The sequence below is a fragment of the Phycomyces blakesleeanus genome, assembly GCF_001638985.1.
Source record: "Phycomyces blakesleeanus NRRL 1555(-) unplaced genomic scaffold PHYBLscaffold_6, whole genome shotgun sequence".
Lineage (NCBI taxonomy): Eukaryota > Fungi > Mucoromycota > Mucoromycetes > Mucorales > Phycomycetaceae > Phycomyces > Phycomyces blakesleeanus.
In genome coordinates, this window is record NW_017265139.1 from 723,747 (window position 1) to 738,932 (window position 15,186).

Genomic DNA, 15,186 nt, shown 5'->3' on the forward strand with positions numbered 1-15,186 from the left:
TTTACATATTAAGCTTCTTCACACTTTTAAGAACATTTATTTTATTAGCCAATTTACAGTGCTACCAGAGCCTTTATGGTGTCCTGTCCTCTGTCTCGAAGGAAGGGGTGGGATTTCTCCTCATGGGTTTGCCCAACCAAAAAAAAAATAAAAAAAAAATAAAAAAAAAAGAAAGTTTTTTTTTGTATAGAGCCAAGGAAAAGCTCGAAATTCAGTTATTGAGATTTTCAGTTTTTCAGAAATTTCTGCGGTTAGATACCATTTTATTTTCAGTTATTAAGATTTTCAGTTTTTCAGTTATTGAGACTTTCATTTTTTCAGTTATTGAGACTTTCAGTTTTTCAGTTTTTCAGTTTTTCAGTTTTTCAGAAATTTCTTGCAGTAAGATATCATTTTATTTTCAGTTATTGAGACTTTCAGTTTTTCAGAAATTATTTGCGAAAAAATGGTTATGTATATTATAAAAATTTATGAATAAAAATGCTAGTTATACTATTTGGAGAATTATTTTTAAAATTGCTATTACATTTTTCTTTTTTTTATTTCTCTTTTTTTTTCTTTTTTTTATTTCTATTTTTTTTATTTCTTTTTTTTTATTTCTTTTTTTTTTTATTTCTATTTTTTTTATTTCTTTTTTTTTATTTCTTTTTTTTTTTATTTCTTTTTTTTTTATTTCTTTTTTTTTCTTTTTTTTTATTTCTTTTTTTTATTTTTTTTTATTTTTTTTTTTATTTTTTTTTTTTTTATTTTTTATTTTTTTTTATTTTTTTTTTTTATTTTTTTTATTTTTTCATCTCTTTTTTTTTCATCTCTTTTTTTATTTCTTTTTTTTGTCATGAGCTTGTGCTATTTTTTGTTACTGTTTTTGTGTGTGTAATATTTGGGTTTTTTTTGGTATTTTGTATCATGAGGGTTTCCAAAATTGAGATCGGGTAGTATTGTGAGCAAAGCATAATTCTTGGACCGCTTTCAGTTGTTTAACAGATTGTTGGACATTTACTTGTTTCGAGTGCAGATTACAAAGAGTTGTTGAGTTTGATATTAAGAAGATCAGGATTCTGACATTGTAAAATGGTTGGAGCAGGTGCTGAATAAATATAGCATTTTTGGATTCTTTTTTGTAATGGTATTAGATGCTTGTGTAGGACCAGGTTCATAAGAAATACAATTGCTGTGGTAGTCAATCAGATTACTGGATATTTGAGATAAAAATTGGCAAGTTTTTGTGTGGTCGGTAGAGTGAATTCTACTGTTGGATTTCGAAAAAGTATAGTCGGTGAAATGCACTTAAAAGCATTATGAATATGTGTAGACTGGTTCCTATCGTACAGGTAGATGTTTGATCTTGTAGTTTCTTTGTAGGTGGAGGGTTGAATCGTCACGTTTTCTTTTCAGATTTATAGCTTTTGTTCAAAATACTATAGATTATTTAGAGATTAATATCAATGACTCCGAGGTATAGGCTTTATTTACATACAGAAACATAATGTGATCTGGAAATAATAAAAAAATCCATGAGGTGTAGAGCTTTAGGCAGTGTTTTCATTGTCAGAGTAATATTTAGTTGTTGAAGTGAGCATGAGAATGAGATTTATTGCTGATTTAAGAAGAGAAATAAACAGTTTTGGTATATAAACACCAAATGGAAAGAGAGAGAATTAGGATATCTCTTTTAAAAAAGAATGTTTATAATAAATTTATGGCTGCGGGTAATATATTGTCCTATTTATTTTTTATCTCCTTGAGTTCAATTTGTACTACTTTATTTAGTGGACCTTGGAATATTATTTTTTGATATAAAAAGCTGAAAATATAATGACTAATACTATTTAACAACAACTCAATCTTCTTTACATCTATTCTTGCTGCTTCAACTTGTGTTCTGATTTTTATCTTGCATCTTAAGTAATTACTATTTAATTATAACTGCTATGTGCTAGATATAACTATATTTATATAAAATATGTCACTTTAACATATCTTCCTATTTCTTTATTTTTTCACCTTTTATTATCAGAAAACCCTACAATGTTACATGAAAAACTTGAAGAATATAACAGTGCCTTTGAAAAAAGCATGGAAGAGCTTGAAGAGCCTGAAATGCCAGAAGATCCAAAAAGTTCTGCCCCATCAACAACAGACGAAACCCCCAAAAAAAGTAGAGGGCAATATCAAAAGCCTACGGATAAAGATATAAAAAATCTTCTTTATCTCTACTTCATAAGGGGATTAACTATCGAAAAAGCCAGCAAGATAGTAAATATGAAACAAACAACTGCTGGTAGCTATATTTTGAAGTGGAGAAAGTCTCCAGTTGTTTTTTTCATTAAAAACAACAAGGAGGCTACAAGTGACAAAAAAATGAATCTTTTATTTGAAACTTACTCTGCAATAAAGAAAGAATACAAATAATATCATTGCATTTTCAATTTTAACATAATTATTATAATGAGATACTTGCTTTATTATCTTATAACTGCAGTAAGGTATTTAACTTCAACAAAGTAATCTGGAGAAAAGTTTGCATATTCTGTTAGTTCTCTCTATAGATATTTTCTATGACGTATCTTTGTAGAAAGATCTACATATATTGAAGTGCTATTACATTAGGCGTTTGGCACTTATATAAAAAAATATGGCAGTTATATAAAAAAAATATGACGTTTACAAAAAAAAATACTACGGTTATATAAAAAAAATACAACGTTTACAAAAAAAAATACTACGGTTGTATAAAAAAAATTCGACGTTTACAAAAAAAAATACGACGTTTACAAAAAAAAAGTACGACGTTTACAAAAAAAAGTACGACGTTTACAAAAAAAAAGACTACGGTTATATAAAAAAAATTGTAAGGCGCAAGGATAAAAAAATTGAGTGCCATGTACCCTTCCGCCAATAGTAAAAGGGGGGGAGCAAATTCAGATGGCAATGGGAGCAAATTCAGTTGGCAATGGACGCAAATTCAATTTCTATGGAAGCCAATCAGATGTCAATGGGTTCTAATTAGATGGAAACGGATGCTAATTAGATGGAAATGGGCGCCAATTGAATGGATAAAACCAGTACTAATTTAATATATATATGTAAGCTATTGACCACCAATCTACTATATATATATATAAGTAGACAACAGCTGGTCTGCTATATATATAAGTAGATGATAGCCGGTCTGCTATATATATATAAGTGGATGATAGCCTGTCTGCTATATATATAAGTAGATGATAGCCAGTATGATATATATATAAGCCAATAATTGGTGATCTGGTATATATAAGCCAATGATTGCCAATCTGGTATATATATAAGTAGATGATAGCTGTTCTGCTATATATATATAAGTGGATGATAGCCAGTCTGCTATATATATAAGTAGATGATAGCCAGTCTGATATATATATAAGCCAATAATTGGTGATCTGGTATATATATAAGTCAATGATTGCCAATCTGGTATATATATAAGCAAATTGTTGTGAATGAGTATTGATTACTGCTGAATCTGAGAGTAAGACTGAAGGATAAAATAATATCCTCAGCTATTCCAGTCAAACGGATCTCCCTTTATGATATTATCTAATACACAGATCATCATACACATAATTGATTATTTTTTATTATCACCATGACATGGGATATACAAATACATATACATTATATATATGGCATCATTATATTTCATCTACATATTTCTTTTATTATACAAATACTTAATTGAGAGACTACAACTACAACTATCTAATATTATGAAACATTACCCGAGTATCTGGGTCGGAATACTAAAATATTACCAATAGCATAAATGCTCTTCTTTACCAAAACTCTTGGACTGATCTGACTGGAGAAGTATCATATCAATTGGTCTTTCCGGATCTTTCCAGAAGAACAATACTCCTGGAATATGACTCATCGTGATAAAGATTACTTAAGCACACACTGAATTACAAATTAGAAAAACATATAAATATCAGTAGATAGTTCCGTGTAGAAAGACAATCGAATTTTATCATTCTTTACTTTTCTTTTGAAATAAACAACCTACACAAGTTCTCACGAATTCTTTCGTCTATATTATATTTTGCTTTATTTTCTCCCCACAACACAAATAATTACCAATCTAGTATATATATAAGTCAATGATCACTAATCTGTTATATATATAAGCGAATGATTGCTGATCTGGTATATATATAAGTCAATGATCGCCAATCTGGTATATATATAAGCCAATAATTGCCAATCTAGTATATATAAGCCAATAATTGTCAATCTGGTATATATATAAGCTGATAACAGTCAATCTCATATATATAAGCCAATAACAATCAATCTCATATATATATAAGCCGATAACAGCCAATCTAGTATATATATCAGCTAATAATTGCTAATCTGGTATATATATAAGCTGATGACAGCCAATCTAGTATATATATCAGCTAATGATTGCCAATCTCATATATATATATAAGTCAATGATCATCAATCTAGTATATATATAAGCTGATGACAGCCAATCTGATATATATATCAGCTAATGATTGCCAGTCTCATATATATATAAGTCAATGATCATCAATCTAGTATATATATAAGCTGATGACAGCCGATCTGATATATATATAAGTTAATGATTGCCAATCTGATATATATATAAGCTATTGACAGCCGATCTGCTATATATATAAAGTATTGACAGCTGATCTGCTATATATATAAGCTGATGACAGTCTATCTCAAATATATATAAGCTGATAATAGCTAATCTGATATATATATAAACTATTGATAGCCAATCTCATACATATATAAGTGGATGACAGCTGATCTTGTATATATATAAGCTGATGACTGCCAATCTGGTATATATATAAACTAATTATTAACAATCAGATCCATATGTAAATCAATGATTGTGTATCTGATATGTATATAAACTGATAATAACTGATCTAGTCTACATATAAAACAATAGTGGCTAATCTGCTACTTATATAAGCTAATAATAGTCAATTTTCAATTTATATAGATAAATGACAGTCAATTTATTACTTATATAAGCTGATGACTGCATATTTGCTGCTTATATAGATAGATTACAGCTGATGCGCTACTTATATAAGTGGATAACAGACAATCTTCTATTTATATAAGGTGACAATATCTAATTTACTACTTAGATAGACAGACAATAATCACTATCACTATGGGAAAAAGGTGGTCTTTTTTGAATTTGTGACTTCATTTTTGGCCTATAATAATCAAAAAATCACTAAAAATCCAAGTTGAAACAAGAAAATCTTTGTTCTTTGAAATAGTTGATAAAAAGCAAATGAATCACTTAAAATTAAATCTCAGAAGGGACAAATGTCCATTCTAATTAAATATCTTACATTTTTAGTAAATATATATTGGAAATGAGAAATATTGGATGTGAGAAATAAAAAAAAGAAAATATCTAAACTTTCTGCTGCTTGGATAAAATTTGTTAGGACAATTTGAAAAAAAAGAAGAATTTATTACAAAAAGAAAAAGAAACAAATTATATATCACTTAAGGCATCAAGTGTCAATTTTGGGCCATGTTTAAGGCTAGGCCAAATGATATAATGGCTACCATTGACATTTGATGGCACCAAGCCAACCAACTCTACAATGTCACTGGCATGAATCACTATAGTCTTTGGCTTTACTACAGATGTAATATGCAATCCATTTTTCAAATGCACACTATATATGGTTATGAGAGCTAGTGGCCATCTCTTCGAGTTGTGTACATGTTGGAAGAATATAACCATCTTTCCGAAGAAATGCTTATATCCTGGATGGTAAGAGCAGGATCTTCTGGAGTTCATGTCCACTTGTAGCTGCACATGAACATAACATGCCTCTCTTGTAAAACTTTGGTTGAATGCAGCATCAATAACACAACCATTAAGATAGGCCTTGTGGCTTGTCTTTATGGAAGGCTCAAGCATACTACATTCTTCCCCCTTCAAATCATAAAACGTTTTAAGAAGCAATGAAAGATGAGATCTATTTTCAAAGCTATCAAAAATTGTTAAATTCTTCAAAGGCCCCCAGAACTCAATCTCACACTCAGCATTGACAGGATCACCTCCTTCTGTAACAGGCCACCCATCAGTATATGCACTATAAACTAGAAGGTTAGCTGGTGGAGTTTTTGTGTTTGCAACGGTTGTCAGTTCTGCTACATGCCGGGATTGCACCAGTCTGATCATGATGTTTCCAGCATTGACACTGACTTGGGAGTTACTCTTGATGGACCTGGAGTACTCACCAATGGCTCTTTCCACGGATCGTGTGCTATATGCTCTTGGCGGGCCATATAGATCAATCATCTGAGGATAATGCTGAATAATGTACTGGTTAATTGTGCACACGCCAATGTCAATATCTGCTGTAGAAAGAAGACTCTCTAGGAATAAGTTCCATTCTACAAGATTACTAAGAAAAAAGATAAATGTAAATTACTATGAAAAATGAAATAAAATATGGCATTAAACATACCTTCTTATCGAGGTTTGATCCTCTGCTGATAACTCCCAGCTCATGAGTAAATTGCATATTTGAACCAGGCCAAGTAATGCCTTTTGGGCAACTGAGTCTTGAACACGCTCTGCAACCAACGTGGGGACAACAAAGAGTAAAATGTCTGCCCAATCCACAGCTCTAAAGAAACCGGCATTCTTTGTCATGTCTCTCCAGGCACCATGCAACAATGTAGGGATTGTGGATTTTGCAGCTACCATTGCAGCCCCAATCTCCCTTTGAGTGGCAAGAGAAAGACATAGAGGATGCTTGATTCCATACTTTCCGCGTACAAGTCCCCATACCTGTTTACTGATTCCATGGCACAGACCATGCATCTCGTCTAATGCAAAAAAAAATGGGGCAGAGAATGTTTCCATTGAGGCTAATGATGACTGACCATTGAGCCCCTTTCTGTCTTCACTGCTTGCCAGATTGTAGTTTCTGAAACTCTCCAGTGAGCACGTCTGGGTTCCAGGCAACATGCGGAAGTACTGGCCATGTTTAGGAGTTTGGCCCACTACGCGACAAATATGACAGCCATTCTTACTCATGTGGCCAACATGGCATGCCAGCTTTGCCAGAGCCAGAATATTGCTAGTGGTCATGAGGACATACACCTTTGCCCTAATCATCATTGCTGGTGTCTTTACTTCCATGCCTTCTGTCTGGAGCAAACAGAGATCTCTCAGGATTGGCTCAAGAAAAGACCAGATGTCACTGGGACCAGTGCAACCAGGAAGCATTGCTATTTGGATCATCCTGTTTTTCTCATAATGGATCATCAGATTCAAGTTCAAGACAGTTGCATGAACAATGGTTACTGATCCAGGTACATTGTATGGGTTGAACCCATCCATGGACAACGAAATCGCAATATTGTTTTCACCAGAAAACAGATGCTTCATGGATTGGTATACATGACCATTGAAAACATCTGCTTTCTGCCCGTCTTAGTTGGATTGGTGGTTATGACAATAGAGCATTTCAGTTCTGGTCTTGTTATCAGCCAAACACAAAGCAAGCTGTCTGGCCAAAGGAAGCTGTACGATCAATCTCACAGGAACCCTGGTGTCACTTTCACTAGTTTGGCCATTTTTGTATCTTGCTTCACTGCATGTTACGCATGCAATATCCTTCTTGTTGTTGAACTGCATACAATCTCTGATGCAAATGTCGTATCCGTCTGCTTTGATATCCAAGAAGTGCTCAAGAAGCTTGTTTCCAAGGTGTGGACTGCATGCTTGGTACATAATATGGATAGAACAAACAAGGATTTGGTTGAAGTGTTCTACAATCTTTTTGTGGGCTCGACAAGAAATTCCGAACTCTTAGATCAACTGCATTAACACAAGATTTTTTTTATCATTGTTTCTGGGAACAGGAAAAGGCTGGCTAAAATCAAAAAACTAGCAAGTGTGTGATGTCTTCAATTTTGTTCATGACATTCTCGCATTTGTCTCCAACAACATACTATAGTAAGATAAATAATAATAAGTATGATTATCATGATATGTGTATTGATGTATCTCATCATGGACTCATCATCTTCAGTACTGTCAATGATATTCATATCCTCATTACTGCTTATGTTAATGTTTTTTCTGTTGGTTTATCAAAGTATACAGCTAATTAACATACTGTTTATCATTTTGTGATTTGTTTTTTATAAGATTACTCAAAAGCCAAGCTAGAAATCATTGCTGATATAGACTGACTTTGCTCAGGAAGAGAGACAGTTTAGGAAACTTTGACATTGGCAAATAATTCTGTTCTATTTGTTATATATTATTCAGAACAGCGTTTATATATTTGACTGTTATTAAAAGTTGACTTGCAAGTATGGCATTGATAATGAGAGGCTTTTATAATTTTGGATATTTTTGAGGTAGATAAAAAAACTTTGCTATATAAGTAAGAATAGAATTAATTACTTTCTGAATGTATATCTTTATACTTAAGTATATCAAGACAATGATGTTGTATGTATTCTGAATATATGCTTGAGATCTTAAATAAGTATCTTTATGTCATTAGTGAAGTTACTGAATTTTTCATATTTGATTGCAGTTTATAAAAATAAGTTTACAGTTTTTTAAAAAAAGTTGCGGTTTATAAAAAAAAGTTTGCTTTTTTTTTGAATCAGTTTGCTGCCACACAGAAAACTAATTTGCATTCTATCCTACTAAATTTGCATATTTCTTTTTTAATTTGCATTTTTAATTTGCACTTTTAATTTTTACTTTGGCCTCAATTTGCAAAACTTGTTCACACAAAATGTAGATATAAATTGTGATAAAAAACCTAAATTGCTTATTACTTTTTATTTTCTACATTTCTGTGTTTTGCCTGCTGATATACACTTTTTCAGATATTATTTGTACAAAAATAAAAATTGATTTGTTGAAAAAATAGAATTTACCAAATGCATCAAAAAAGATGAATTAAGAAAAGAAATGACAGAAAATTGTACCAAGTTTTATATTTATTCCACTACGGGAAAAAAGGGGCGTTTTTTGTAATTGTGACTTCGTTTTTGGCCTATCATAATTAAAAAATCATCAAAAAATCAAAATGAAACAAAAAACTCTCTATTTTTTGAAATAGCTGACAAAAAGTAAATTGACTACCTAGAATAAAATCTCAGAAGAGATAAATACTGGTTTTATCCATTCAATTGGTGCCCATTTCCATCTAATTAGCATCTGTTTTCATCTAATTAGAACCCATTGATATCTGATTGGCTTCCATAGAAATTGAATTTGTATCCATTGCCAACTGAATTTGCTCCCCCCCTTTTACTATTGGCGGAAGGATACATGGCACTCAAATTTTTTATCCTTACGCCTTACAATTTTTTTTATATAACCGTAGTATTTTTTTTATATAACCATAATACTTTTTTTTTTGTAAACGCCATATTTTTTTTTATATAACTGCCATATTTCTTTTATATAAGTGCCAAACGCCTAATGTAATAGCACTTCAATATATGTAGATCTTTCTACAAAGATATGTCATAGAAAATATCTATAGAGAGAACTAACAGAATATGCAAACTTTTCTCCAGATTACTTTGTTGAAGTTAAATACCTTACTGCAGTTATAAGATAATAAAGCAAGTATCTCATTATAATAATTATGTTAAAATTGAAAATGCAATGATATTATTTGTATTCTTTCTTTATTGCAGAGTAAGTTTCAAATAAAAGATTCATTTTTTTGTCACTTGTAGCCTCCTTGTTGTTTTTAATGAAAAAAACAACTGGAGACTTTCTCCACTTCAAAATATAGCTACCAGCAGTTGTTTGTTTCATATTTACTATCTTGCTGGCTTTTTCGATAGTTAATCCCCTTATGAAGTAGAGATAAAGAAGATTTTTTATATCTTTATCCGTAGGCTTTTGATATTGCCCTCTACTTTTTTTGGGGGTTTCGTCTGTTGTTGATGGGGCAGAACTTTTTGGATCTTCTGGCATTTCAGGCTCTTCAAGCTCTTCCATGCTTTTTTCAAAGGCACTGTTATATTCTTCAAGTTTTTCATGTAACATTGTAGGGTTTTCTGATAATAAAAGGTGAAAAAATAAAGAAATAGGAAGATATGTTAAAGTGACATATTTTATATAAATATAGTTATATCTAGCACATAGCAGTTATAATTAAATAGTAATTACTTAAGATGCAAGATAAAAATCAGAACACAAGTTGAAGCAGCAAGAATAGATGTAAAGAAGATTGAGTTGTTGTTAAATAGTATTAGTCATTATATTTTCAGCTTTTTATATCAAAAAATAATATTCCAAGGTCCACTAAATAAAGTAGTACAAATTGAACTCAAGGAGATAAAAAATAAATAGGACAATATATTACCCGCAGCCATAAATTTATTATAAACATTCTTTTTTAAAAGAGATATCCTAATTCTCTCTCTTTCCATTTGGTGTTTATATACCAAAACTGTTTATTTCTCTTCTTAAATCAGCAATAAATCTCATTCTCATGCTCACTTCAACAACTAAATATTACTCTGACAATGAAAACACTGCCTAAAGCTCTACACCTCATGGATTTTTTTATTATTTCCAGATCACATTATGTTTCTGTATGTAAATAAAGCCTATACCTCGGAGTCATTGATATTAATCTCTAAATAATCTATAGTATTTTGAACAAAAGCTATAAATCTGAAAAGAAAACGTGACGATTCAACCCTCCACCTACAAAGAAACTACAAGATCAAACATCTACCTGTACGATAGGAACCAGTCTACACATATTCATAATGCTTTTAAGTGCATTTCACCGACTATACTTTTTCGAAATCCAACAGTAGAATTCACTCTACCGACCACACAAAAACTTGCCAATTTTTATCTCAAATATCCAGTAATCTGATTGACTACCACAGCAATTGTATTTCTTATGAACCTGGTCCTACACAAGCATCTAATACCATTACAAAAAAGAATCCAAAAATGCTATATTTATTCAGCACCTGCTCCAACCATTTTACAATGTCAGAATCCTGATCTTCTTAATATCAAACTCAACAACTCTTTGTAATCTGCACTCGAAACAAGTAAATGTCCAACAATCTGTTAAACAACTGAAAGCGGTCCAAGAATTATGCTTTGCTCACAATACTACCCGATCTCAATTTTGGAAACCCTCATGATACAAAATACCAAAAAAAACCCAAATATTACACACACAAAAACAGTAACAAAAAATAGCACAAGCTCATGACAAAAAAAAGAAATAAAAAAAGAGATGAAAAAAAAAGAGATGAAAAAATAAAAAAAATAAAAAAAAAAAATAAAAAAAAATAAAAAATAAAAAAAAAAAAAATAAAAAAAAAAATAAAAAAAAATAAAAAAAAGAAATAAAAAAAAAGAAAAAAAAAGAAATAAAAAAAAAAGAAATAAAAAAAAAAAGAAATAAAAAAAAAGAAATAAAAAAAATAGAAATAAAAAAAAAAAGAAATAAAAAAAAAGAAATAAAAAAAATAGAAATAAAAAAAAGAAAAAAAAAGAGAAATAAAAAAAAGAAAAATGTAATAGCAATTTTAAAAATAATTCTCCAAATAGTATAACTAGCATTTTTATTCATAAATTTTTATAATATACATAACCATTTTTTCGCAAATAATTTCTGAAAAACTGAAAGTCTCAATAACTGAAAATAAAATGATATCTTACTGCAAGAAATTTCTGAAAAACTGAAAAACTGAAAAACTGAAAAACTGAAAGTCTCAATAACTGAAAAAATGAAAGTCTCAATAACTGAAAAACTGAAAATCTTAATAACTGAAAATAAAATGGTATCTAACCGCAGAAATTTCTGAAAAACTGAAAATCTCAATAACTGAATTTCGAGCTTTTCCTTGGCTCTATACAAAAAAAAACTTTCTTTTTTTTTTATTTTTTTTTTATTTTTTTTTTGGTTGGGCAAACCCATGAGGAGAAATCCCACCCCTTCCTTCGAGACAGAGGACAGGACACCATAAAGGCTCTGGTAGCACTGTAAATTGGCTAATAAAATAAATGTTCTTAAAAGTGTGAAGAAGCTTAATATGTAAACATTCATTATTCTTCAACACGTTCTTTATCCAAATATATTAAGACAACAGGACAAGACTATACCTTGGTAGAAACGTTTAAGTTATTAAAATATATTTTTTTTTGGTATATATACCCCAGTGTCTTAATAAAAGTTTCTCAGTTATCTTTCTTCCTCGATTTTAACACCCTTTTTATTTTCAAAAAAAAATGTCTACTTCCAACAACTCCCTCGAATTTGTTATGGACAAGCACTGTGAAATGGTCAGTCACAGCGGTTCTGCAGACCAAACCCAGTTTTCTGGAATTGCTTTCGACCCCTTGTGCGATTTCAACCAAGAGATTGTCGACAAAATGCATGGAGAAGTTGTACTCCGATCTGTGACAGATGTCTTTGTCAACCATGCCGATATGGAATGGACCCGTACCTCGGCCAGAAACCCAGCAGTCACAAACCTCCTCAGTCTCAAAAGTTTCCTGCCAACCGAAGTCAACAAGGCCACAACCAAGACAATTGTTGCACAGAAGCCGAAGACGAATCTGCCGGAGAAGGTCGATCCTGATTCTGTTCCCACTGCAGAAAGCATAGGTCGAGGTTCGTACCGAAAGTACAACCAAAACCAGGTGAACAAGCTCTTCTCCTTGGTTTTCTCGGAAAACCAGACTGCTGCTGCCACTGCCAGGGAAACGGGGATCAATGTCCGGACTGCCCAGAACTATGTCAGGCTGGCCAGAGAGAAGATCCAGGCCGATTTTGATGCTGCCACAGTGGAGACTGATGAGTCCAATGGGCTGGAGACGATGGAGGTTGAGGAGGTTTCTGCGCCTAAAGAATGAAAATATGGCAACCAAAAGTTGTTCCAGGTGCACTCTGCTTTTTTTTTGAAGTTTTTCGAAAATAAACCATATGCTACCTTGGAACAAGCAAGGATAGCTGTCTTGGAAGAGTTCTCTGGGCTGCAGATTACCAAATCAGCAATCCAGAAGCACTTGGTGAAGAAGTGTGCCCTGACGATAAAGAAGTTGGAGAAGCTGCCTGAGAAGAGAGACGACACCAACACAATTGAGATGAGACGAGACCGCATTTTGGAGTGGCAACAACTTGCGGATTTCAACTATCTGTCGAACTGTGTGTTCATCGATGAAGCAGACTTCAACATGCACATCAAGAGAACTTTTGGCCGTTCCGTCAGTGGCACCCCAGCAAAGACAACTGTCCCGACGCAGAGAGGTGTGTCCATCACCATCCTTGGTGCAATGTGCGAGAGAGGGATCGTCAGCCTCTCGTTGAAGAAACCCACTGCAGTCGCAACCAAGAAGAAGAGAAAGTTGGACATCTACACCAACGTTGAGATGAACGGTCAAATTGGCACCAGAACCCAGCACTACCTCGACTTTCTTAGTCATACAATGGACGTTCTGGACAGCCAGGGTATGCAAGGACGTTATCTCATCATGGATAATGCTCCTATCCATAAGGCTGATGAGGTGAAAAACTTTATTTCTTCCCGTGGGTACAAGTGTGCATATCTTCCTGTGTATTCACCTTTCCTGAATCCAATTGAGAAAATGTGGTCCAAGATCAAGTTTGGTGTCCGCAGAGAAGAGATTACAGAGTCAGATGGGCTCATCTTAAGGATTACAGAATCAGCTAAGACTGTCACCCTTTCGGACTGTTTGGGTTGGATTAACCATGCCATTTCATTCTTTCCTCGCTGTTTGAACAGAGAGCGAAAGCTTTAAGTATGTCTTTTATGTCTATTTAAGCTCTTTACACTCTATGTCTTTTTTTATTTTATTTTTATTTTTTACTACTTTATGTCCCTTTTTTTCTTATTTTTTTTTTACTACTTTATATCCCTCTTTTTCTTATTTTTTTTTACCACTTTATGTCCCTCTTTTTTTATTTATTTTACTGCTTTATGCTTTTCTTTTTTTATTACTTTGTATTTCATTATATCTTACTTCTTATTATGTGTTCTATTTCTCTATCAACTAATTATGCCTAATAAAAATATCCATGTTTTATGCCAAAAAAATACGACGTTTACAAAAAAAAATACTACGGTTATATAAAAAAAATTCGACGTTTACAAAAAAAAATACGACGTTTACAAAAAAAAAGTACGACGTTTACAAAAAAAATACTACAGTTATATACAAAAAATTGTAAGGCGTAAGAATAAAAAATTTGAGTGCCATGTACCCTTCCGCCAATAGTAAAAGGGAGGGGGCAAATTCAGATGGCAATAGGAGCAAATTCAGTTGGTAATGAATGCAAATTCAATTTCTATGGAAGCCAATCAGATGTCAATGGGTTCTAATTAGATGGAAACAGATGCTAATTAGATGGAAATGGGCGCCAATTAAATAGATAAAACCAGTATTGAAATAAACTTAGACGAACAGGGTTTTCCTTCTTTTCATAGTATGGTTATTGCTTCTTAAACTGTCCCAATGAGGACAACCAGTCTACCTCGTATATATATAAATTCTCAGAACTAATATTATTTCATTTAAAAAATGTAAAGACATGTAGACTATATAAAAATACTATCATTAAAGCAGACAAAATTGATCTTCTAATTACTTCTTTAAAATAGTTCGATAATAAAATATTAAAGAAAGAAAAGAACAAAAATAATACTGAAATATCTGTTTAATAACAGATGTCAAATGCCAAAAAGTGGGATCTATCTAATAGATATAAAAGCTAATACTTCTGTTTTTTTAATGCATTTAAAATGATTAAATTTTATTTTCTTTATTCATGAAGATATATTATTTTCTTTTGACATAACAGCATGTTGTGTCTAGATCCACCTTGAATTTCTGTCTATATTCTGGGATCTATCTACTATATCAGACTCTTCTAAATATTCTGTCTTCTTCAGGCATTCAACTTCAGCTTTCTCTCTATCTTTCCATTAACACTTGGCTTCCTGAGATCACTTGTTGGCATCTTGACACATCAGAAAATTGTTCAGAACAATACAAACCCAAATACATGCATTAATCTTTACAACATCTTTCTTTTTTTTTAACCTTACAGGGATTGATTTGAGGGAGTAGAA

General features: G+C 31.9%; 2 protein-coding genes across 2 annotated transcripts; one reads left to right on the forward strand and one right to left on the reverse strand.

The window, feature by feature from the left end:
* Nucleotides 1-5,545: 5,545 nt before the first annotated feature.
* On the reverse strand, nt 5,546-7,807 carry PHYBLDRAFT_59509 (hypothetical protein; the record flags this gene model as incomplete). The annotated part of the gene is made up of 3 exons (XM_018440512.1): nt 5,546-6,470; nt 6,534-7,506; nt 7,531-7,807. The coding sequence occupies 3 exons, from the start codon at nt 7,805-7,807 to the stop codon at nt 5,546-5,548; spliced, it is 2,175 nt and encodes a 724-aa protein (XP_018294019.1).
* A 4,515-nt stretch (nt 7,808-12,322) lies between these two features.
* Nucleotides 12,323-14,436, forward strand: PHYBLDRAFT_165954 (hypothetical protein; the record flags this gene model as incomplete). The annotated part of the gene is made up of 4 exons (XM_018435332.1): nt 12,323-12,928; nt 13,001-13,528; nt 14,266-14,281; nt 14,333-14,436. The coding sequence occupies 4 exons, from the start codon at nt 12,323-12,325 to the stop codon at nt 14,434-14,436; spliced, it is 1,254 nt and encodes a 417-aa protein (XP_018294020.1).
* Between the last annotated feature and the right edge of the window lie 750 nt (nt 14,437-15,186).